The sequence below is a fragment of the Physeter macrocephalus genome, chromosome 14, assembly GCF_002837175.3.
Source record: "Physeter macrocephalus isolate SW-GA chromosome 14, ASM283717v5, whole genome shotgun sequence".
Taxonomy (NCBI): Eukaryota; Metazoa; Chordata; class Mammalia; order Artiodactyla; family Physeteridae; genus Physeter; species Physeter macrocephalus.
In genome coordinates, this window is record NC_041227.1 from 73,898,821 (window position 1) to 73,921,219 (window position 22,399).

The 22,399-nt window shown below is 46.9% G+C and overlaps 2 protein-coding genes across 2 annotated transcripts in view; one reads left to right on the top strand and one right to left on the bottom strand.

Moving 5' to 3' along the window:
• Positions 1-14,501, bottom strand: part of STYXL1 (serine/threonine/tyrosine interacting like 1) — a 53,411-nt gene extending 38,910 nt beyond the window's left edge. Inside the window, exons 1-3 of the mRNA XM_028498667.2 lie at positions 14,410-14,501; positions 8,182-8,378; positions 4,710-4,813 (exon numbers count right to left, since the gene is read on the bottom strand). Coding sequence (XP_028354468.1) covers positions 4,710-4,812 — 103 coding nt within the window. The 5' untranslated portion in view covers position 4,813; positions 8,182-8,378; positions 14,410-14,501. The remainder of the gene's footprint in view (positions 1-4,709; positions 4,814-8,181; positions 8,379-14,409) is intronic.
• A 738-nt stretch (positions 14,502-15,239) lies between these two features.
• Positions 15,240-22,399, top strand: part of MDH2 (malate dehydrogenase 2) — a 13,659-nt gene continuing 6,499 nt past the window's right edge. The window contains exons 1-4 of the mRNA XM_007103976.4: positions 15,240-15,420; positions 18,938-19,106; positions 20,632-20,715; positions 21,209-21,318. Coding sequence (XP_007104038.1) covers positions 15,355-15,420; positions 18,938-19,106; positions 20,632-20,715; positions 21,209-21,318 — 429 coding nt within the window. The 5' untranslated portion in view covers positions 15,240-15,354. The remainder of the gene's footprint in view (positions 15,421-18,937; positions 19,107-20,631; positions 20,716-21,208; positions 21,319-22,399) is intronic.

Genomic DNA, 22,399 nt, shown 5'->3' on the forward strand with positions numbered 1-22,399 from the left:
GAAACTAAAAATAGAACTACCATATGACACAGCAATCCCACTACTGGACATATACCCTGAGAAAACCATAATTCAAAAAGAGACATGTATCACAATGTTTATTGCAGCACTATTTACAATAGCCAGGTCATGGAAGCAACGTACATGCCCATCAACAGACGAATGGATAAAGAAGATGTGGTACATATATACAGTGGAATATTACTCAGCTAAAAAAAGAAACAAAATTGGGTCATTTGTAGAGACGTGGATGGATCTAGAGACTGTCATACAGAGTGAAGTAAGTCAGAAAGAGAAAAACAAATATCGTATATTAACGCATATATGTGGAACCTAGAAAAATGGTACAGATGAACCGGTTTGCAGGGCAGAAATAGAGACACAGATGTAGAGAACAAATGTATGGACACCAAGGGGGGAAAGTGGCGGGGGCGGGGTGATGAATTGGGAGACTGACATGTATACACTGATGTGTATAAAATGGATAACTAATAAGAACCTGCTGTATAAAAAAGTAAATAAAATTTAAAAAAATAAAAAGCCAAATATAGTATGGACACTGAGGCTTTTCCCTTGTCTGTAGCCTCCCCAATCTGTTACCCTGAGAGGGCCTTTCCCACATCTAATTAACCAATAGCTGCTCTCAGGAAAGGATCTCATCCACCACTCCTTGGGAACATAACACTTAAGAATTCAGTGTATCACTTATTGTCTTGAAAAATGATAATGAACTTCTTCATGACCTGGACCTGAAATTCATGACCTGGATAGCTATTCATTCTTAGAGGGAATTAATCATGTGTTTACTAAAATATAAATGTTTTAGGCTGAAAATAAAAGAGCCCTGAACCTGATAGATTCACTGGTGAATTCTACCCAACATTTAAAGAAGAATTACTATCAATCCTTCTCAAACTTTTCCCAAAAGATTGAAGAGAAGGGAACACTTCCTAACTCATCGTATGAGGCCAGCATGACACTGATACCAAAGTCAGACAAAGACACAGCAAGAAAAATACAGATCATATTCCTTATAAACACTGATGCAAAAATCCTCAACAAAATGCTAGCAAACCACATTCAGCAGGATTATACACCATGATCAAGTGGAATTTATTCCTGGAAGGCAAGAATGGCTCAACATTCAAAAACCAATTTAATTTACCACTTCAAACAAATGAAGGAGGAAGAAAAACTACATGATTATCTCAATCAATGCAGAAAAAGTATGAAAAATTCAACACCCTTTCAAGCTAAAAACACTTGACAAACTAGGAATAGAAAGAAGTTACCTGAACATAATAAAAAAACATATATGAAAGACCCACAGCAAACATTATACTCAATGGTGAAAGACTGAAAGCTTTTCTTTAAGGAACAAGACAAGGATGCCCACTTTCACTACTTCTATTCAACAGAGTGGTGGAAGTCCTAGACAGAGCAATTAAGCAAGGAAAAGAAACAAAGGGCAACTAAATTGGAAAGGAAGAAGTAAAAATCATCTAAGTTCACAGAAGATATGATCTTATATGCAAAAAAGTCCTAAAGATTCCACACACAAGAAAACCTGTTAGAACTAATAAATGAATTCAGCAGAGCTTCAGGACAGAAAACCAACACAGAAAAATCAGTTGTACAATTGACCCTTGAACAACATGAGTTTGAACTGCATGGGTCCACTTACACGCAGATATTTTTCAATAATAAATACTACAATGCTAAATGGTCCATGGTTGCTTGAATCCACGAATGCAGAAGAACCACAGACACGGAGAGCTGACTATAAGTGATACACAGGTTATTCCCCACGTCGTTCAAGGGTCAATTGTATTTCTATATACTATCAATGAACAATCTGAAAAGGAAATTAACAATTCCATTTTCAATAGCATTAAAAATAATAATATACTTGGGAATAAAATTTAACCAAGGACGTGAAAGACTTGTACTCTGAAAACTACAAAATGTTGCTGAAAGAAACTAGAGGCAAAAAAAAAAATTCTGTGTTCACAAACTGGAAGACTTAATATTGTTAAGATGTCAATACTACCCAAAACAATCTACAGATTCAATGCCATCCCATCAATACTCCAATGATGTTTTTTGCAGAAATAGAAAAATCTATTCAAAATTCATGTGGACTCCCTAGGGACCATGAACCAGACAGTCTTTCCAACAAATGATGCTGGGGAAACTGGATATCCACATGCAAAAGAATGAAACTGGATGCTTATCTAAACATCACATACAAAAATCAACTCAAAATGGATCAAGGACCTAAATGTAAGGCCTAAAAGTATAAAAATTGTAGAAGAAAACATAAGGCAAAAGCTTCATGACACTGGATTTGGCAACAATTTCCTGGATATGACAAGCAACAAAAGAAGAGATAGACAAATTGAACTTCGTGAAAAATTTTAAATGTTGCGTATCAAAAGACAATATCAACAGAGTAAAAAGGTAACCCATGGAAGGGGAGAAATTGTTTACAAGTCATGTATCTTGTAAGGAATTAATACCCAGACTATATAGAGAACTCCTAAAACTCAAAAACAACAACCCAATTCAAAAATGGGCAAAGAACTTGAATAGAAATTTCTCCAAAGAAGATATACAAATGGCCAATAAGCACATGAAAAGATGCTCAACATCACTAATCATTAGGGAAATGCAAATCAAAACTACAATGAGATACCACCTCACATCCATTAGGATGGTTACTAAAAAATAAAAATTAAAAACCCAGAAAAATAACAATGTTGACAAGGATTTCGAAAAACTGGAACCCTTGTACACTGCTGATACAAATGTAAAACGGTACAGCTGCTACAGAAAACACAATGGTGGTTCCTCAAAAAATTAAAAATAGAATTACCACATGATCCAGCAATTCCACTTCTGGGTATATACTGAAAATAGTTGAAAGCAGGGTCTCAAAGAGATATTTTGTACACCCATGTTCATAGCAGCATTATTCACAACAGCTAAAAGGTGGAAGCAACCCAAGTGTCCATCGATGGATGAATGGATAAGCAAAATGTGGTATATACATATAATGGAATATTATTCAGCCTTAAAAATAAAGGAAATCCATGGGCTTCCCTGGTGGTGCGGTGGTTGAGAGTCCGCCTGCCGATGCAGGGGACGCGGGTTCGTGCCCCGGTCCGGGAAGACCCCACATGCCGCGGAGCGGCTGGGCCCGTGAGCCTTGGCCGCTGAGCCTGCGCGTCCGGAGCCTGTGCTCCGCAACGGGAGAGGCCGCAGCAGTGACAGGCCCGCGTACAGCAAAAAAATTAAAAAATAAATTAAAAAAATAAAGGAAATCCTGACACATACTACAACATGGATGAACCTGGAGGACATTATGCTAAGTGAAATAAACCAGTCACAAAAAGACAAATACTGTATGATTACACTTACATGAGGCACCTGGAGTAGTCAAAATCAGAGACATGAAGTAGAATGGTGGTTACCAAGGTTGCAGGGAGGAGGGAATGGGGAGTTATTGTTTAACGGGTATAGGGTTTCAGTTTTACAAGATGAAAAGAGCTATGGAGATGATGGTGATGATGTACCACCGAACTGGACATTTAAAAGTGGTTAAGATGGTAAATTTTGTGTGTATTTCAATCACGATGTTTTTAATTGTGGGGAAAAACATCATAATACAAGTTCACGCCAATCAGAGAGCAAAAAGTTTAAAGGGTGACAAAACCAGGTCTTGGTAGGTATGTTTCTTACACTGCTGATTGGAGTATAAAATTGATACAATGTCTTCGGAGGGCAATTTGACAATAATGTAGTGAAGGTGAATGTGCAACTTGGTACTTCCATTTCTGGGAATATATCCTGAAAAACTTCTTGCACGTGAATAGGGAGAGAGATATAAACTGTTCACTGCAGCACTGTTCATAATAGCAACACAATGCAAGCAACACATCACAATCAATTAGGAATGGATATATATTGCAACTACCAGTTAAACTAGATCTTCATATACAGAAATGGGGGAAACAGATGAACCAGTTTGCAGGGCAGAAACTGAGACACAGATGTAGAGAACAAACGTATGGACACCAAGAGGGGAAAGCAGCAGTGGGGGCGGGGGGGTATGATGAATTGGGAGATTGGGATTGACATGTATACACTGATGTGTATAAAATGGATAACTAATAAGAACCTGCTGTATAAAAATATAAATAAAATTAAATTTTAAAAAAAGTAAGTTGCAGAATCACTGTACATTATGGTACTGTTTATGTAAATGTTTGAACCATACATTACTTTGGGATGCCTGCCTATGTAGTAAACGTGTAAAAATACAGAGGCAGTCATCTTCGGGGAGGGAAAGGAAGAGGATCAGGATGGAGTACAAAACAGGGGTCCATTTGTGTAACTTTTTATTATGTTAAATCTGAATGGTGGGTACGTAAGTGCTTATATGTATTACTATGTGTTTGTTAGATGTTTAAAATATTTCACTAAAAACAGTAGTAAGAGGATCAAACATGAGTCTTCCGGGAACTTTTCTTCTAGATTTATTTAGTCTGGTAATATTCCAAGTCATGTTACAGTTAATAGTAGCATTTTGAGCTATGCTTAATTAGTTTAATAGTTTTCTAAAGTAATTTATTACCCTTCAAAGTTTGTTAATTCATGAAAAATAATCTTTGAAGGACACTGTTCACAACATTTTTTAAAGTACTTACCCAATAAACAGAGATAGTTGGGTTCAGTTAATCTGGATAGTTTTGTGACCTGATTCAAGATGTTGTAAAGCTCTGTTGGTTCACACAAAACCAAACCAGTCATCCTACAGGGAAGAATCAATCATGTAAAAGCTTAGTGCATCTTTCTATTTTAGATGAATGACCACAAAGTAAGATAATTAAACTCTTGCTTAACATGCCTTCAAACAAAGGTGAAAATAATCATGAACGTGATCAGGGAAAATTCCAAAATTTATAGTGAAATGTGTGTAGGGGAGATAAACATTGCACATGACATATCTGAACCATATAAATACAAAGCAGGCTGTAAAATAGTCACCAATTCTCTCTTTCTTTCAGTAAATAATTACTGAGCACTTACCACATGCCAGGCACTGGAAATAACTGTGGTAAACTAGACCTACCCTCATGAAGGTTACAGTCTAGCATGGAATGCAGACATTGGACAAAAAAATACATTGTAAGTAGGAAAAGCGTTATAAAAGAGTCAGCATCCAGTGTCATGGGAGGTGCTAACAGGAGGGCCTCACCTAGCTGGGATTAGAGAAGGGCTGTCTGAGATGTGATTGCTAAGCTGAGACAGGAGGTTAGGCAAGACCTAGGCAGGTGGAGGAGAGAGGGAGGATGGAGGAGGTAGGAACTGAGAACAGAAGGGAACTTAGGATCTGAGAGATTTCAAAAGGAGCCTGGTGCGGCAACAGTGGGAAGAGAGTAATGAGTGAAGACCCTGGGGAGGCCGACGCAGATGCCCTTGTGAGGGGCCTTTAGGGTTATGATGAAGATCATGATGGTCTGTGGAAGGAGGAGAATGGCTCACTTGTACTGACAGAACTGCCCAGCCAGCCTGGGCTCTGGCTCCTGATTACAGGGCTGCTCTTGGGACACTGGTTCCTTGGCACAACTGTCTCTGGTGCCCCATGGACACTGAGGGGGAAGGCTGGGCCCATGCAGCAGCTTCCTGCAGGGAGGCTACCTTTTAGCTGGGGTGGGGGCAGCCAGAAGACCTCTGAAGGCCAGTCAAGTCCAGGGGTAATCCTGCTCAAAAGTTAGGGTCCACTTCAGAATTACCAGAACAATGCTCCCCAGAAAGGCTAACCCCTTGACTTGGGCCCTGGATCCTTCTCACTTCCTCAGGGACTTCAGCTCTCAGCCTCCCCTCCAGCATCATCAGTTTCACCGTCCATACAGGTCATTCCTAGTGGCACGCAAACATCCTCTGTACCAGTCTCTGTTCTCCTTCACAGCCAAGTTTTCTCAAAAGGGTGGTGTTGACACTGCCTCTATGTCCTCACCTCCAAACTCTAGGTCCAAACCCCTGCTGTGCCACCTACTATTCGCTGCCCGACTTGGGGGAATAATTAGCCTCTCTGTGCCTCAGTTTCTACCTCTGTAAAATGGGGGTAAAAATAGTATTGCCATTTCGGTAAAACAAGGATAATGGTACTTGCTGGGTGTGGAATAATGAAATTACACATATAAGACATTCTGAGCAGGGAGGAAGTGTTCAGTAATTGTTAGCTATTGGTACAACCTTCTCCCCTGGAACTTCTGACCCGAAACCACAGAAACTGCTCCTATCAAAGTCATCAAAAATACTCATCTTGCCTAACCCACTACTCATTCCTCTTTGTGCTCAAACATGGAGCCTCAGTAACCCAGTTGAGCGCTCCTCCTTCCCCAAACACTCTCCACTCCCAGGACACCCCACTCTCCAGGCTTCCCTCCTACCTCTCAGACAGTTCCTGCTCTAAATCTCTCCATGAGAATGCTCTTGGGCATAGTCATCTCTCTTCTTCTCTATCTACACTCTCACCCTGGGACAGAGCTTCTCAACCTCAGCACCACTAACATTTGAGGCCACATAATTCCTTGTCGTGGGGCCGACCTGCGCATTGTAGGATGTTCAGCAGGATCCCTAGCCTCCACCCAGTAGATGCCAGTAGCAACCCCACCCTCCAATTATAACCACCAAAAATGTTTTCAGACGTCACCAAATGTCCCCTGGAAGAGGGGCAAAGTCACTGTCAGTTGAGAACAAGCATCTAAGACCTAGAGTCTAGGTGATTCGTCTAGTCCCTTGAATACGCCCTGTATAATAACAACTCCCCAACTATGTCCCCCACTTGACCTCTCCGCTGAGCTCCAGGCTCCTCTTGGACGCCTGACGGACATCTCAAATAAAACATGGCCAAAAAAGAAGGTTTAAATTACACGTGCCCATACCTCCAATATGTCTTTTAGTCTTCCCTGTCTCAATAAACAGCACCATTTAGCCACCTAGTTACTCAAGGTCACATCCCTAATCTCTCTTTCCCTCAGTCCCTCACATCCAATCTATTAGCTCTACTACTTAAATATATTCCAAACCCAAGGCCAGGGCTAGCATCCTAGACCAAGGTACTAGCATCTCTCTCCTGAGGATGCAATACTTCCCAACTGGGCTTCCTGCTTTCTCCTTACAGTCTAATCTTCACATGGCAGTCAGGGTGATCTTTGCAAAATATGAGTTTGTCTTCACCTGCATTATTGCGCTCATTTGTTTGCTTGTTTTATCATCAGTCTCCCCACAGTGAAATATATGGCTCCTGAGGGTACGGACCTTGCCCTTCTTGTTCACTGCTGTGTCCTCACCCAGTGCCCAGGATTTATGATGCAGACTAGTGCTCAGTAAGCATGTGTTGAACGACTACATTATTACCAGTCACCATTCCCGCCTTCACCAATGGGGCCATCCTGACCTGAGGCCATACTTCTAGGTGCTACATAAAGATCCTTCCTAAGGACATCCCAACTCGTACCCCCAGGTCCTCTGCCTCTGAAAGTCCTGATCTCAGGCCATTCTGGAGGTGGTGAGCATAGGGGAGAGAGGATGGGTTTTGTGTCTAGTCCCACAACTTTGTTAAGCCAGCCTAAAAGCTGGCTCCTAACCTATCTGGTCTATTGCTCAGAGCCCATCCTCACACTCCCACCTGCTTTCCCCATTACAACCTCCATCTCTTTATTCACTAGCCAAGGGATTGTCTCTGGGCGTTCAGGTAAAAACCCAGTCCAGCCCCAGCAATCAACTCCTTCAGACATCTCCTTCCCAAAGGGGGCACTCTCCCTTGTCAAGCAAGAGCTGCCTCACTGGGACTTCCCTGGTGGCACAGTGGTTAAGAATCCGCCTGCCAATGCAGGGCACACAGGTTCGAGCCCTGGTGCAGGAAGATCCCACATGCCACAGAGTAATTAAGCCCACGCGCCACAACTACTGAGCCCGCGCGCCTAGAACCCACGCTCTGCAACAAGCGAAGCCACTGCAATGAGAAGCCCGCACACCGCAGCGAAGAGCAGCCCCCACTCGCTGCAGCTAGGGAAAAGCCTGCGCGCAGCAACGAAGACCCAACGCAGGCAAAAATAAATAAATAAATAAATTTATTTTTAAAAAAAAAAAAAGAGAGAGATGCCTCACCTGCTGGTAAACTTCAGGAGGGTAAGTAGAGTCCTGAACCTAATGGCACACTTCTGAGAGAAGACACATCCCTGGGAGCCGTGATGAGGAGGGCCACTAGCCCAGGTGGGTGGAGGACTGGACGTAGCTAACAGCCCTTTCAGCACTACTCCAAATTCTGAAAGGTGTAAGATGTTCTTGGCTCCACCATTTGGGTCCTAAGAATGTTTTGATGTTGAGCTTTTATATAGAACCATTAAACAAATGTCGATGAGGTTTTGCAAAAAGTATTAGATGAATTCCACTAAGCCAATTTAATCCCTTAATTGATTTTCTATATTTCAGTTAACCAATTCCAGTTTTTTTCACTTTCAATTTTGTTTAGCCAAAATTATTTCTCCCAAGATCAAGTCTTGTTTCCCTGTGAATTTTACAATAAATATCTGATTCCTTAATCAGATTCTTAGTGTACCGGATTTTACCGAGTATGGTTTCTGCCACTGTGAGTTTCATTTGTAATGATTATTTCTACCAAGTCTCATTTCCTGGTGATCTATTCGAAACAGTGGAGCCAGGACGGCAAGTTTAAGACATCCCCCTTTGGGCTCTTTTAGCACAGCACAGCTCGTAAGAGACTTTAAGGGAATTTAGTGCAATAGCTCTTGCAAGGGTGACGGGGCAGGCAGGCGGGAAGGGAGGTCCTGGGGACCTGGCTTAATAGGGTGAGAGGAGACCAATCTTCCAATGAACTGACCCATCTGGGAAATCCACACAGATTTTTGGGTGGCAAGGAGCCACCTACTGTCAGGAGAGCAGGGTGCCAGCACAGGCCTCGTCTCTGCACGCTGGACACCCGCCAGCAGGAAGATTCTTCACCCTCCCTGTAATGATCTGGCCTGAACTTCAACCTACGGGGCTTGTGTGGGGCTCTCTCTCCAGGTCCAGACACAGCTGGGCTGTCGAGCTCAGCTCCAGTAAAGGACCGTGTCTAGCTTTGAGAAGGGATGTTTCACTAGGGGTCATCATAGCCTGAGACAAAGGGGAAACTGGCCAGATCCAGGCCTTCTTGCCTCCTTATGCCTGACCAATTCCATTCTGACTGATGGCGTCACTGTCAGAGGCTGGGCCTGACCCCATCCTTCTCACAGGCATTCCAGGGTACTGAGAGCTTGGTCTGGTGCTCAGGCCCAGACAGTCCAGGGGGACACAACTGATGCGCATTTGCTCCTGGTGGAAGAGAGGCATCACTCAACGCTCCTGGAGAAGTCAGACTGCAAGCTTTACTCTGGATTCCCGGCTCAGGCTGGGCAGGGACCAGAGGACTGCACAGATATGAGTCAGGGTCCACAGCCAACCCCACTATGCCCTGGTTCTGTGTGGGAAACTGAGGCTGTGCCAGGATGACCCAGCCTTAAATACAGTGACAGGCATCAGTGGTCTCACCTGTAAACTGAGGCAATAATACACACTGGAAAGGCTGTAGGAATGTTATGTTGAAGTAACAAACATAAATTGCCCAGAACTGGGCCCAGCACAGAGCAGGAGCTTAGGAAACAAATTCCTTTACTCCTACTTTCTCTTTTCAATTTCATCTAGGAGCCTCCGGATGTCCACTAGACAGAAAGCACCATTCAGAGAATCTCAGGCCAAAGACCAGAGTGGGAGCTGGCCAAGTTTGTAAGCGGGGGGATCCAGCGATGCTGCCTAAGGGTCAGGCTCCTAAGGGATCTGGTATAGTCTTTCCTCAATCCCAACCAGACACCTTCCTTGTGGTCTGAACCCTGATAAAGCTAGAGCACACAGTCACAGGCCGCAGCACCCCAGAGCTGTGGAGGCTGCAGAAGTGGTCCTGAAACCATTTCTCAGCTCAGAGAAGCTCCAGGTCCTGTGGCTAGTGAGCACCAGTATCTCCAGAGGCCCAGACTCAGCCACCACATCCCTGACCCCTGTCTATCTTGCCTTCATTCCCATGGCCCCAAACCTAGGCCCACGACACCCCCAAGAGGTACCCTAGTGGTCCTGGGAGGGTGACAGGCCTACCCATGCAGCAATTCACATGTCAAAGGTAGCGGCTGGCGAACTGCTACACAAAGGCTGTGTGGTCACCAGGTCTGGTCTCACCTCCTCCAACTCCGTCTCCAGCACTTGTTTCTCCTCTGCTCAACTGGGCTAGTGCCCCACCTTCTGCACCTGACATGGGTTCTTGGACATGATCAACCTCTGGACTCAGCTTTGTTCTCACTTCCCTGACCTCTGGCTGGCCTGGAGGACTGCAGGCTTTGCTCCCGACTCAGATCTGCCACTATCGGCGACTCTCAGCTCTTGGGAGCTCCTTGCCAGCAGCTTCTTGCTGCCTCTGCTGTCACCAGTCCACCATCTCCTAGTTGCTCTGCTGGCATATATCTTGGAAAGCCACACCCTCTGACTTCCAGCTGGGCCACAACTGAAAGTTAAGCTATATATCTAAACAGTTCTGTTTTAAAATTTTATGTCCCCATTTGCCGATATTCTAGAGACCCTAGAGGAAAATAAAACTCTCATGTAGGTGGGATGATTACCACCTTTCTAATTCTTCATTTTATCTCCAGGGATCTGAAAGGAAAGATTTGAAATACTGCAGTTTGAGGTACGATTTTAGGGTTGAAGAGAAGGTAGGTTAGCATAGAATATGCGCACCTAAGAGCAAAAATCTGACAGCTCGACTGTGGCCTCAGCCTATTGTTAAGGAACAAAATGGTCAGTATAGGCGCACGTGTGTGGCTTGTGTGGGGGTGTGGCAAGGAGGACATCGATGTATTTCTATACTGTGTATAAAAACATGCAATGAAGAACTAGTGAAATTAATCTATGGTGATAGAAGTCAGGAAGTAGCTGTCTGGGGAATGGGGCATAAGGGAACTTTCTGGAATAATGAAAATGCTTCTATAGCTTGTTTTGGGTGGTGGTTAGAAGACTGCAAACTGTCAAAACTATCCAACTGCACACTGAAGATCTGTATACTGTACTGTATGTAAACTATACAGCAATAATTGTTTTTATCCCCCGTATAGAACCATGTGTTTATGTGTTCAAGGATACAAATGTGTGGGTGTGTGGCCCACCTGTACATCCATGAACTTGCTGTGGGGTCTGGGCTGTGAGAAGCCACATGAGCTTAGGCACACAGAAAGGACACACTGCAGACCTTCAGCTGGGCCCCCAGAGCTGCCAATGAATCCTTTTCTCACAGTTCCTGATTTTCCCAGCATTTCCCCAATGGCTACAACTGTTATCCAAACCTCCTCACCATGCAGCAACTTCTCTCATTTTCTAGGTCTTGCCTGGGAAGGCTAAGGCCACAGGATGCAAACTGCCCTACCTCACCAACTGCCCGCTGGGTGCCCTTCAAGCTTCTTCCCAAAATCAAAGGGATAAGTGTCCTCTGACCTCATCTTTTCCCACCTAATCCTTTTGTCTCTTGACTTCTAGCATCTCAAAGCTCTTCACCTCTATTATAGCCTCTTTCTCCCTGATTTCAAATATTCACAAGTCTCAGCTTTCTTGAAGCAGTTCATGAAACCAGAAAGAAAACCCCTAGAATAGCTTGGCCTGTGCCCTCTGAAGCTTGTGCAGGCATAGAGGCTGGTCGTGGGCCCCTGCCTGGAAAAATCGGAGGCTGGTTAGCTGTTAGCAAAGAGCGGCAGCTGCATTTGAAACAGCCTACACCCCCAGAATTTGTTGGGGTGAAGGATACCTATGTGTCTCTTGTAGAGCAGATGTGGGCCAGGCAGAAGAGAGGGTCAACTAGAAGCAATCTTAAAGGGCCTTTGCCCAAGAGGGCCACTTGGACAGACAATGGACCAATCTCAGGTACTGGAGGATTCCAGAAAACAGGGGTTGAGGGAGCAACTGGAAACAGCAAGGCTGAGGTGTAACCACCCAGGTCAAGGGAACTGCAGGTAAGAGAGACCCACAATGGCACCACATGGAAGTGTCAGCCACAGACTCCCGTCAAGCTCAGAGAATTCTTACTAATGCCAAATGGACCTTTCCTGCCCCTATCTTTATTCTCACATCCCCCCTCCACCAACACTGATGGGCCTGAAGCCTGTCTTCAGGGATGAGGGGTAGTGAGGAAGTAAGATGGAGAAATGGAGAAGTCAACCAGTCTCCACTCCCAAGGTGGGAGCCTGAAGCAAGCTCAAGAGGGGAAGGGGAGAAGCTTTAACACTGAATTAAAGTTCAGAGTCTTGACTATTAACGTGAACTGGATATTTAGGCTATCGCAACAAGTCTGTCCCGGTGGCTAGATGTAATCCAAGGGCAAGCAAAGATTTAAAGGAAGAATGGGGATGAAGACATACAGCCATTTTCTGACTGCACTAGGCTTCCTGAATGAGGCTGTGCATGTTCGCTGTAACAGTTACACTTGCAAAGCAGGGCATGGTGCCTGGCACAAAGTCAATGCTTGATACAGTAGCTGCTAAGAGTGTTATGAACCATTTTGCGATTTAAAGGGAAGCAACTAGGAGCTGAATGTGAGGACGTTTTCTAACAGTCAAGTGGCTGGGATGGCCCAAGTAGAGGACTTGGGAGGTAGTGATTCCCTGCTGTGGACATGCTGACAGGGGCTGACTGACTTGGCAGGGATGGGAAGGAGTTCCAGCCCCAGATGTGGGAGTGAGCATATGAGAATGAGACTCTACTTTCTCTCCCCTGGCCTCAACCCTCCCCTCTATAGGGATGACTTCAGCCCTGGCCTCTCTCAGGGGTTTCAATCCCATATTTCCTCTTGGAGTAATTCCCCAAGTGTCCACTGATATTTCTATATGGACAACTCACCATCACTTCCAATGCAGCCCAGCTAAAACAGAGCTCTTTACTTTTTCTCCAGCCAGCTCTCCTTCCTCACAACCCCTGAATTCCGTTTCTGTACATACACACTTCTCTCAGGCTGGTTTCCCACATCACTTCCATTTGTTTCTTAAACCCAGATGGGCACAAACGCTGATCAATTCTTCCCTCTCCCTCATTTGGCCCCACTTCACTATTTCTAAAACCATCACTGTAACTCAGATACTTATCATCTCATTAGATAGCCTCCTGAACAATCTCCCTGCCCTGCACATTTTTCCCTTGGAATCTTTAACACGCCAAAGTCGGTCTAATCTTCCTCAAACACAGTTCTGGTGGCATCACAAAAGCCTTTGATAAATACCTGCTTCCCGAGGAATAAAATACGAACTTCTCAGCTAACACTCGTTAAGTCCTGCACAACCTGGGTTTTCCAGCCTCGTATCTAAAACCACTCAACTCTCCCAAAATTCAGAAACCCACTCTCAGCCTGGTCAGGTGCTGGACAATAAAGAGATGAAAGAACCTGACTGTAAGATGCTTTCAGTTCTAGTGGTAAGATAGAGGGGTAAATAATTAGAGAGAACACAGTCAGTGATAAGATAAAGAACACTGTTTGTCCTCATGTCCCCTCTCCAACAGAAGTTATCTGCTCACTGTCCCTTCCTCCAGGTTTTTCTTTGGGCTCTTTTCCCTTTCTTTCACATCCGGACACTTCCCATTGTTAAACGCCCAACTCCTAGTGCCCCCGCTTTGGGAGGTCCAAAGCCCAGGCAAGGATGTCTCCCTCCTGTGGAGGTGAATGGTCCCACTGAGAAACTCCTGCTCTTCCTTTACATCTCAGCTTAGATGTTTCATCCTCCAAAGTCCTCTCTCACATGACCCCCACCTCCACCCCAAATCTGGGGTAGATGGACTTCCTTTGTGTTCCCACAGCCCCTCGTAATTCTCCTAGTTAGCCATATCATGCTGCTTGCAGTTTACCTGTCTCCCCACTAGACTCTGAGCTCCCGGAAGGCAGAAAATGTCTGGATCTTGTTCATAGCTGAACACCCAGCTCCAAGATTGGACTTGCACATCTTAGTAGCTCAATAAACAAGTGGAAAGGAGGAAGGAAAGAGTAAGCCAGTCACCATGCACTCCCTCCTACGGATAGGTTCTTCAGCACCTGTGCTAACTGTTCTTGTCACCGCTGGCTCCCCGACCACTGTTCCCAGCGAGGCGGTCACTGGTCCCCCCACTGGGTTTGTACACTCCTCTAAGGTAACAACCTGCACACACCTACCTGTCCCACTTAACCCTGAACTTTCTGTGGGCAAGGAAATCTCTGTATGCCCAGGAAACAGCAGGGAGGCAAATGAAGCTTATAAGGATACTGATAAACTTAAATACGCTTCTTGTGAGTAGAAACGGTACCTTTACTTTCTTTCTGGTAGACTCTGAACGAATCCACTTAATTGAGCTCAGCCATGGTTTCTTGGTCCCTAAAGCAGAAACAGTGTGGCCGGGTTCACAGCACGGCTGGGCAGACCTGAGGGGCAGGAACTGGGTGACTTCGCGGGTTATCACCTGTATACCTGTTTCCTCATCTGTAACGCGGGACTGCTTTCCTGTAAACTCGTAGAACAGTGTCTCGCGCCACGTCAGTGCTCAGGGTCGGCCATTCTTGGTAGGAGTGTCTCTAAAGCTTTGTAAACTCTACTAGAAGGTCCTGGGCACCGGGAGGGACGACGACACTGGCGGGTGGACGGGGTGTGTGCGATCGGGGCGGCGGGGGGGGGGGTGCACGGGAGTGACTGAATAGAGGAGCCTTCATCCTCCACCCCAACCGCGGGACTCTCAACCTCCCCTCCCCCCTTTCCTTTCCAGAGCTTTCCAAAACTCGGAGCCCCTCCCGCCTCCAGGGACAGGAGGGGTGGGTTGGGCTGAGCTCGAGGGGCTCGGGCCGCACCCATTCTGTCGGGCCTGCGGCGCGACCTCAGCCGGTCTCCCTGTCAGAGCCTCTGTCTGGGGCCCCCGCCTACAAAATCGCTCCTCTAAGGCTCTTCCAGCCTAAAGCCTGTCATCTTCCACCTCTCGGGCGCGGACTCTCCCTCCCACTCCGACCGCGTCTCCTCACAGGCCGCACAGAGCCCGACCGCACCACGTCCCACCCCAGGACTGCGCACGGGGACCGTCCCTCCACCGGCCTCCGCGAGAGCCCGGATGTGGCCGAGATACCGCGAGATCTAGGAGGTGGGGCGCCGGAAACCAGGCCACTCTCGCAGAGCCGGGAGGTCCGGTGCAGCGTGGAGGTCGTTGGAGTCACTGCCCTGCTGCCAGCTCCTTCGCCGGCCAGTCCGCGCCCCGCCCGTCTCAGCCATGCTCTCCGCCCTCGCCCGGCCTGCCAGCGCCGCTCTCCGCCGCAGCTTCAGCACCTCGGCCCAGGTAGGTCCTGCGAGGGGCTGCCTGCAGGTGGAGGCTCCCCGACCTAGGCCACGTGTGTTCCTGGCTCGCGAGCAGCCTTGACCCCCGGGCCAGCCTGGACCGCAGGGCCACCCGGTGCTGGTCCTCGGCTGTGGCGTCCTGGGCCGGCCCTGATACCGGGCAGGAGGTGCGGGGGAGAAAGCCCAGGAGTCGGGGGTGGGGAAGTAGTCCAGTTCCAGGACCGGGGCGCTTTTCCGAGCCTCCCAGTTCGCCCCCGGGCCCCCCAGAAGGTCTGCTCTTGACCTGTGCTCCTTCAAGGTGGAGAAGCCAGGGCTCTAGGGCCGAAAGTAACTTATTTTCCATAGTATTTTGAGAGACTAACCTCGTTCTTGCAGCGTCCGTACAAGCACTGTGTAATTTTTAACTCCATAGTGCAGACAGGCAGAAATACCATGGGCAGAGCGCTGGTCCAAGGTTACACAGTGTTTTGGTCAGAGGATTAAAATTCAGCTCTCCTGACCACTGTGAGTGACTTTTTTGGATCATCAAGGCTTTCCTCTAAGAACCTGAAGACTCTGCTTCCTCTTAAGGACCTTTTGAAGGCTCCTTCCTGCGGTGGGCGGACTGGGCCTGCCCCCGGGTGTTGTTAACTGCGCGGCTTGGCCTGGGACTACTTAAGCCTAAGCTATTTTTAGCCGTCTTCTTCTAGGGCAGCGATTCTCAAACTCTGGTGTCAGAATCACCTGAAAGCTGGTAAAGATCAGAGGCCGAGGCTCGTTGAAGGAGGGTAGGACCTGGGCCTCCGTGTTTTTTTACCGAGTTCCCCAAGTGATTCTAATACAACCAAAGTTAGAACCCAGGAGATGCCCACATTGCCTCTTAGAGTACCACACCCCAAAAGGGAGGTGATTACTAAATGAGGTTCCACATTTCTTATTTAGCTTTTGTTCGTCAGATCAGTTTCCTGTGCATCCAGTTCATTCGAAAAATAAATATACGTTTGAGTATCCGTGTTGCCCAGAACTGTGCTGGGTGCTGCAGGTGATACCAGGATGAGTGAGAAGTGGCACTTAAGCCAACAGTGAGTAAACAAACGTAGGACAGGTGGAGGTGATGAAGATTGATGCTGAGGAGTGGGGGAAGGGGATTAACTGCAGGTAAGACAGTGGGATTTCCTGATAACGATTTCATGAGGTGTATGGAGAGAAAGAGGAACATGGAGAAAACCAAGGCTTTGGGTTTTGGAGTTGAGATTTGCTGAGGTGGGAAATACTGCTAGAAGAGAGTGATTGTAGGGGGGTGGGTATCAGGAGCTCAGATTTGGATATGTTGAGTTTAAAATGCCTATTGGACATACAGGTGGAGTTGTTGAGGTATATAAGTGTATAAGTCAGAAAGATGAGCTTGAGCCAGGTGGTGCATTGGCCTAGGGAGACTTCAACCTCAGTGTATTTACGTCTCTCCGTATGTACTAATATGTATGACCCAAAAACCAGAAATTTAAAAACCATAACAGATTTTAAAAAGCAAACTTATAAGTGAAGGAAGCGTTACTCTATATCCATTTTCAAAGCCCCGTTGCTAAACAGCGTGCTGTTGACAACCACTTCTCAACGTGGAAAAAGATACGGAGTTTGGAGACAGCTTGTTCACAAAGAGATCATGAGCTAATCTGCAATACCAAAGATTCTCATCTCACTGTAAAGATATCACCACTTACAAGTTATGTTTTCATAAATAGTAACTAAGTGGATGAAACCTTGTAATGTACAAACAACCACATCACCTCATCACACTGAAAGCAGTCCCCTCTTCCCTCTCCCTGTGTTGTGTTCATCTTGTGTGTCACATGGGACTGATTCACTTAAGGACCCTAGTTGAGAGCACCAGGTCAGTCTGTTTCTGGGTAGAGTTTAATTCTTCACCTGATAGATAAAAATAAAGATACAGCCTTGACATTGACATCCTGCACACCAAGGGAACTGTCTTATGCTCCCCACATTGGAGCCCTGGTCAGCCTTGGGAGCCAGGCTGAGTAATCTGGGCATGAGGAACTTGAGAAGATTTTTGCTCAAGGAAATGATTAAAACTTTGAATCTTTGGAAGGGTGGTTTAGAGGTGGAGCTGAGGACCTAAGTTAGATGACGGAATCGGGATGGAAATCAGGGGCAGGTTGGGAAGATGTTTGAGATGCCAAGTCCTTTCGTGTCCTAGCTGGGTGTCTCCAAAAAGGGAAGAAGCAGAAGATAGCTCTAAAGTTTGGAATTTGGGTGAACACAGATGCCATTTGGGAACAGGGATGGGAGAGGTAGTAAGGACAAATTCATTTACACAGTTGGGTTTGTGGGACCAGTGGTATGCCTCACAGAACTGGGAATGTGGAGTTGGAATTTGGGAGTCCCTAGGATTCGGGACAGGATGTGGGAGTGATAATTGAAGGTCTGGAGGTGGGTGAGATTGCCAGACCTCAGGTTCTGGGTTGGTCCAGCTAGTTCTCCGTGAAGTCAAGGGTCCACCTTTAAAGTACCAACTTAAAAACAAACAAACGAAACCTGAATTCCAATCTTAGATGTAATATATGCTTTTTAGAGTTTTAGTTTCCTCGAGCAGATTACACTGCGTGTGGTGGTTTGGGTTTTGGCTTGAGTTTGGGTTTGTTTGGTTTGATTTTTGTGTTTGATAACGGAAGCCCGTTATTACTAGCATCTGTTGCTGTGGAACACAGCGTGCAGTGATCATGTAAAGACCCAGGGTACACGGCTGCCCTAGAGGACCGCACGCCGTGCTTTGAGTTCTTGTGGCTGCTCTTCCCTCGGTTTGTCTTCTTCCCTGGCAGCTCCCTGCCTGCTTGCCGGCATAGGCTCCCCTTCTCATTTGTGAGTTTAGGTTAGAAACAGCCTCACTCACAATGGTTAAGAATCCGCCTGCCAATGCAGGGGACGCGGGTTCGAGCCCTGGTTCAGGAAGGTCCCACGTGCCATGGAGCAGCTAAGCCTGTGCACCACAGCTACCGATCCTGCGTTCTAGAGCCCGTGAGCCACAACTACTGAGCCCACATGCCACAACTACTGAAGCCCATGCTCTGCAACAAGAGAAGCCACCGCAATGAGAAGCCTGTGCACCGCAACAAAGAGTAGCCCCCGCTCGCCGCAACTAGAGAAAGCCCGCGCGCAGCAACGAAGACCCAATTCAGCCCAAAATAAATAAATTTATAAAAAATAAAACTGCACATTGAAGGAAAGGCTTCTGTTACCAGTCCAGGTGGCGACTGAGTGAAGTTTGCTCCCCTTTCGGAGGGTACAGGAGTATGCCCCTGACTGTCACAGCATCTAGAGACATGAGTTCTCCCCCATTTTCCTGAGGCAAACCTCTGAACTTCAGAAGGAAAGGGGGCCTTTGGAATGGTAGGAATATGATTGCATCTTCATTTGCTACTGCTGCAATAAAAGAGACCCAGTGCAGTACTCTGCAGTTTACCATGTGAATCCTTTTAATGCTGATTCCATCTTCACAGTCCTCTCTCTGTGCCTCTTTCTAGAACAATGCTAAAGTAGCCGTGCTGGGGGCTTCCGGAGGAATCGGGCAGCCGCTTTCACTTCTCCTGAAGAACAGCCCCTTGGTGAGCCGCCTGACCCTCTACGATATTGCTCATACGCCCGGAGTGGCCGCCGATCTGAGCCACATAGAGACCAGAGCGACAGTAAAAGGTATTGAGCATGCCGACCCTGGAGAACTTACATCTCTCCTCCCCCGTCGGCCAGGATTCAGGTTTAGAGTGAGATTCTTAAGTGAAACTAGGTGCTCAGAGACTTGGGGTTTCCATGTTCATTTTAGAATTAAATTTTATAAATTATTGCACCTTTTTTGACTTGAGTCTACAAAAATTTAAATGGTGTCTTTGAGATTAACAACGGTGGTCTCACCTGACCATTTTTAATTTTTTATAATTTAACAAGTAATATGAGGATGGAGAAGAGGCAGCCTCCTGCAGGGGTGCGGGGGCAGTAAGAAATGCTGCCAGTTGCTCCCCACCCTGGGCCATCCCTCCACCCCAGGCTTTCCTTTGCCAGCTTCTCCAAAGCATGGCCACCTTAGGAAAATCCAAGGGAAATCTAGGTATGTCATCCAAGAAGTCACTCATAATTACATATAATTATATATATCCTGCTTGTTTTACCTTCACATTATAGCAGCATTTTTCCATGTCACCAAATTCTTGGTAAAATCATTTTTAAAGATGTACTATAATTTATCACTTATTTATGATTATACCCACACGGTTGTCTATTGGGCCGTTTCCTGTTTTGCTCTACTGTAAATAGGTAAGCTGTGTAAACATCTTTATCTTTACATCTTGTTTCTTAGAATCCTTAAAAAAAAAGAATCCTAAAAGTAGAATGAGTGGGTATGACTATTTTAAAGCTTTTACTATAAAATATAAGATTGCTGTTCAGAAAACTTGTACTGCTTTCTGTCTCTGCTGTCAGTGTGAGACTGTTTGATGGTGTTTGCATGTATCTTCGATTGGTGTAGACAACACAGGAGATTGACTGTCAGATCATTTGTTCGTGTGCCTTCCGTGGTCCCTCTGAATTAGTTTGCTCATTTTCTTTTGGGCTGTATATTTGAGTTTCCAAAAGCTCCCGCAATAAGGGAGAAGTCAAATCAAAGCAGATTTTGGCCGATTTCCCTGAGATCTTTGAAAGTGGTCCTTTTTTTCCTCAGATGACAGGAGTAAACAGAATGGATGCTAATATTTAGTCCCTGCTTATCAGCACGGGGATTTTCTCTCCTGGCCTCCGCTGTGCCCTCTGATCTGACTCCGAGACAGAGCTTCTGTTAGGAGGACCGTGCTGTGGGATAAGCAGCTCTTACTGGGAGCTGAGAAGGACTTAGAAGTGCTGGCGAGTTGGGTTGGATAAGGAAAAGCAGCCGACTTGGCTGATTCTGTGGGAACCTGGACGGTTACTCTGTTCCGAAGCGGGGCTGGGCCAGTGAGGCTGGAGGAAAGTGGAGTGAAGGAGACTGTCCTGCCAGCCGGTGTCGTCAGGCCCACAGTGGTAGTTCTGCAGAACAGGAACCCCTTCGTGGGCGGGCCTTCCAGCCTGTCTTGAGGCCTGTGGCCGGCCTTGGACTCAGGTGGGCCCCTCCTACCCGGGCTCTGTCCCCACAGACGTGCTGGCCTCTCCAAGTCGGCAGTGGTGAAATTGCTCACGTGGGTGTTTTTTCCAGGCTACCTCGGACCTGAGCAGCTGCCAGACTGCCTGAAGGGCTGTGACGTGGTGGTGATTCCAGCGGGAGTCCCAAGAAAACCAGGTGTGTGTTGAACTCCTTGCCTAGCATCTCCCCACAAGTCAGCTGAGGATGTGGTTTTCCATGGCAAATGGATCTGGTCAGATCTCTCTGCTGCAGAAAAAATTCCAAAGGCTCCCCAATGCCTGTGGGGTACAGATGAAGCCCTCCACCTGTCACTGGGTCCCCTCGCCCAGTCTCATTGTGTTCTGTGTGCGCTTTTTTTGCATGCAACGCCCTTTCCTCCACCTGCCTCCACCTTGGAAGCTGTACTGATCCTTGGTGATCCTCATCGGGTATAACCCCCCTCATTCCCCTCCCCACCCTCCACCCTCACAGACCTCTATCTTGGCACCTGTCACACTGGGCCGTTTTCCCTACAAGATGGATGTACTTGAAACAGGGACCCTGTCTCACTCATGTTTGAATTTCCCATAACAACAAACACACACAATGGGGTACACGTTTGGGAATTCGTCCTGTGCTTTATGAACACCTTGAATTGGATCGTTCTCAGGCATGACACGGGATGACCTGTTCAACACCAACGCCACGATTGTGGCCACCCTGACTGCTGCCTGTGCCCAGCACTGCCCCGAGGCCATGATCTGCATCATCTCAAATCCGGTGAGTGCTGGCTGCGGATGCCGCGTGAAAGTCCACGGTTAGCAAAAGTGTGCTTCTGTGCTTCCAGGGGGAATGATCAGGTTCATGTGCTGAAATGGATAAAGTGGGCGAGCTAATAAAAGGCCCTTAAATTTAGTTCCTAAGGATTCCTTCTGGCATAGACCAGGTGAGTTTTAACCTGGTTTTCCCATCGACCGTGTGCCTTTGGGCGGATCGCTTCCCCTCTCGGTATCTCAGATTGTCCACCTGGAAGATAAGCCCATTCCTGAGGCTGCTTCCGCCGTGATTGTGGAGGCCTGTTAACTCCTCTTCCTGTGCTCTACTTGGGGTTTGCAATTCCCGCTTCCTGGCGTCCCCTCCGTCCTCGCACTCACACATGATCCCGTACGCAGCCCCCCGGGCCCTGCTTGCTGGTTTTTGCAGGAAGCTAGTTCTTCAGTTCAGAAACTCCGGGTGCTGTGTCCCTCCTGAGAAGTCGGCTGTGGCTCCCACGCCCGCCCTAGCAGGGCCTCAGGTTGCATTTGACAGCAGCCCCCTCCGTTCCTCCCTGCTGGTTGATCTGGACTCTGGTCTCCCGAGTACAAGAGGGATCCGGGTGAAAGTGCAGTGACACTGTTGTTGACTCAGGAACGTGGCCGCTGATAAACACGCAGCGCTTGTGCCCGTGGCCTCTGAGAAGAGGATGCTGCCCTTCCCAACCAGCTCACCTTTCCTCGGGGGCAACTGGCCAGAAGTTCTTGGGGGGCTGATTAACCGGTGCCTAATGTAAATCTCGCTGTTTTTGTCTTGTTTTGATTCTTTCTATGTACCAGGTAATGTGTTAAGCACTTGCCATGTATTAAGTCACTTAATCTTCACAACAACCTCATGAGGTAGTTGTCTCCCGTTTTAAGAAACTGAGTTCTAAGGAGTTGAGGTAACTTGGCCGGGGTTACGGCAGAGTGACAGAGCTGGGACTGAGCTTGGAGCTTGGAGCTTCTTGCTAGGCTGTCTTTTTTTTTTTTTTTTTTTTTTAATGGCCACTTGGGCTAGTCCCAGCTGGAGCGGAAGGTGCCTTGTGGCGCCTTCATCACATTTTAAC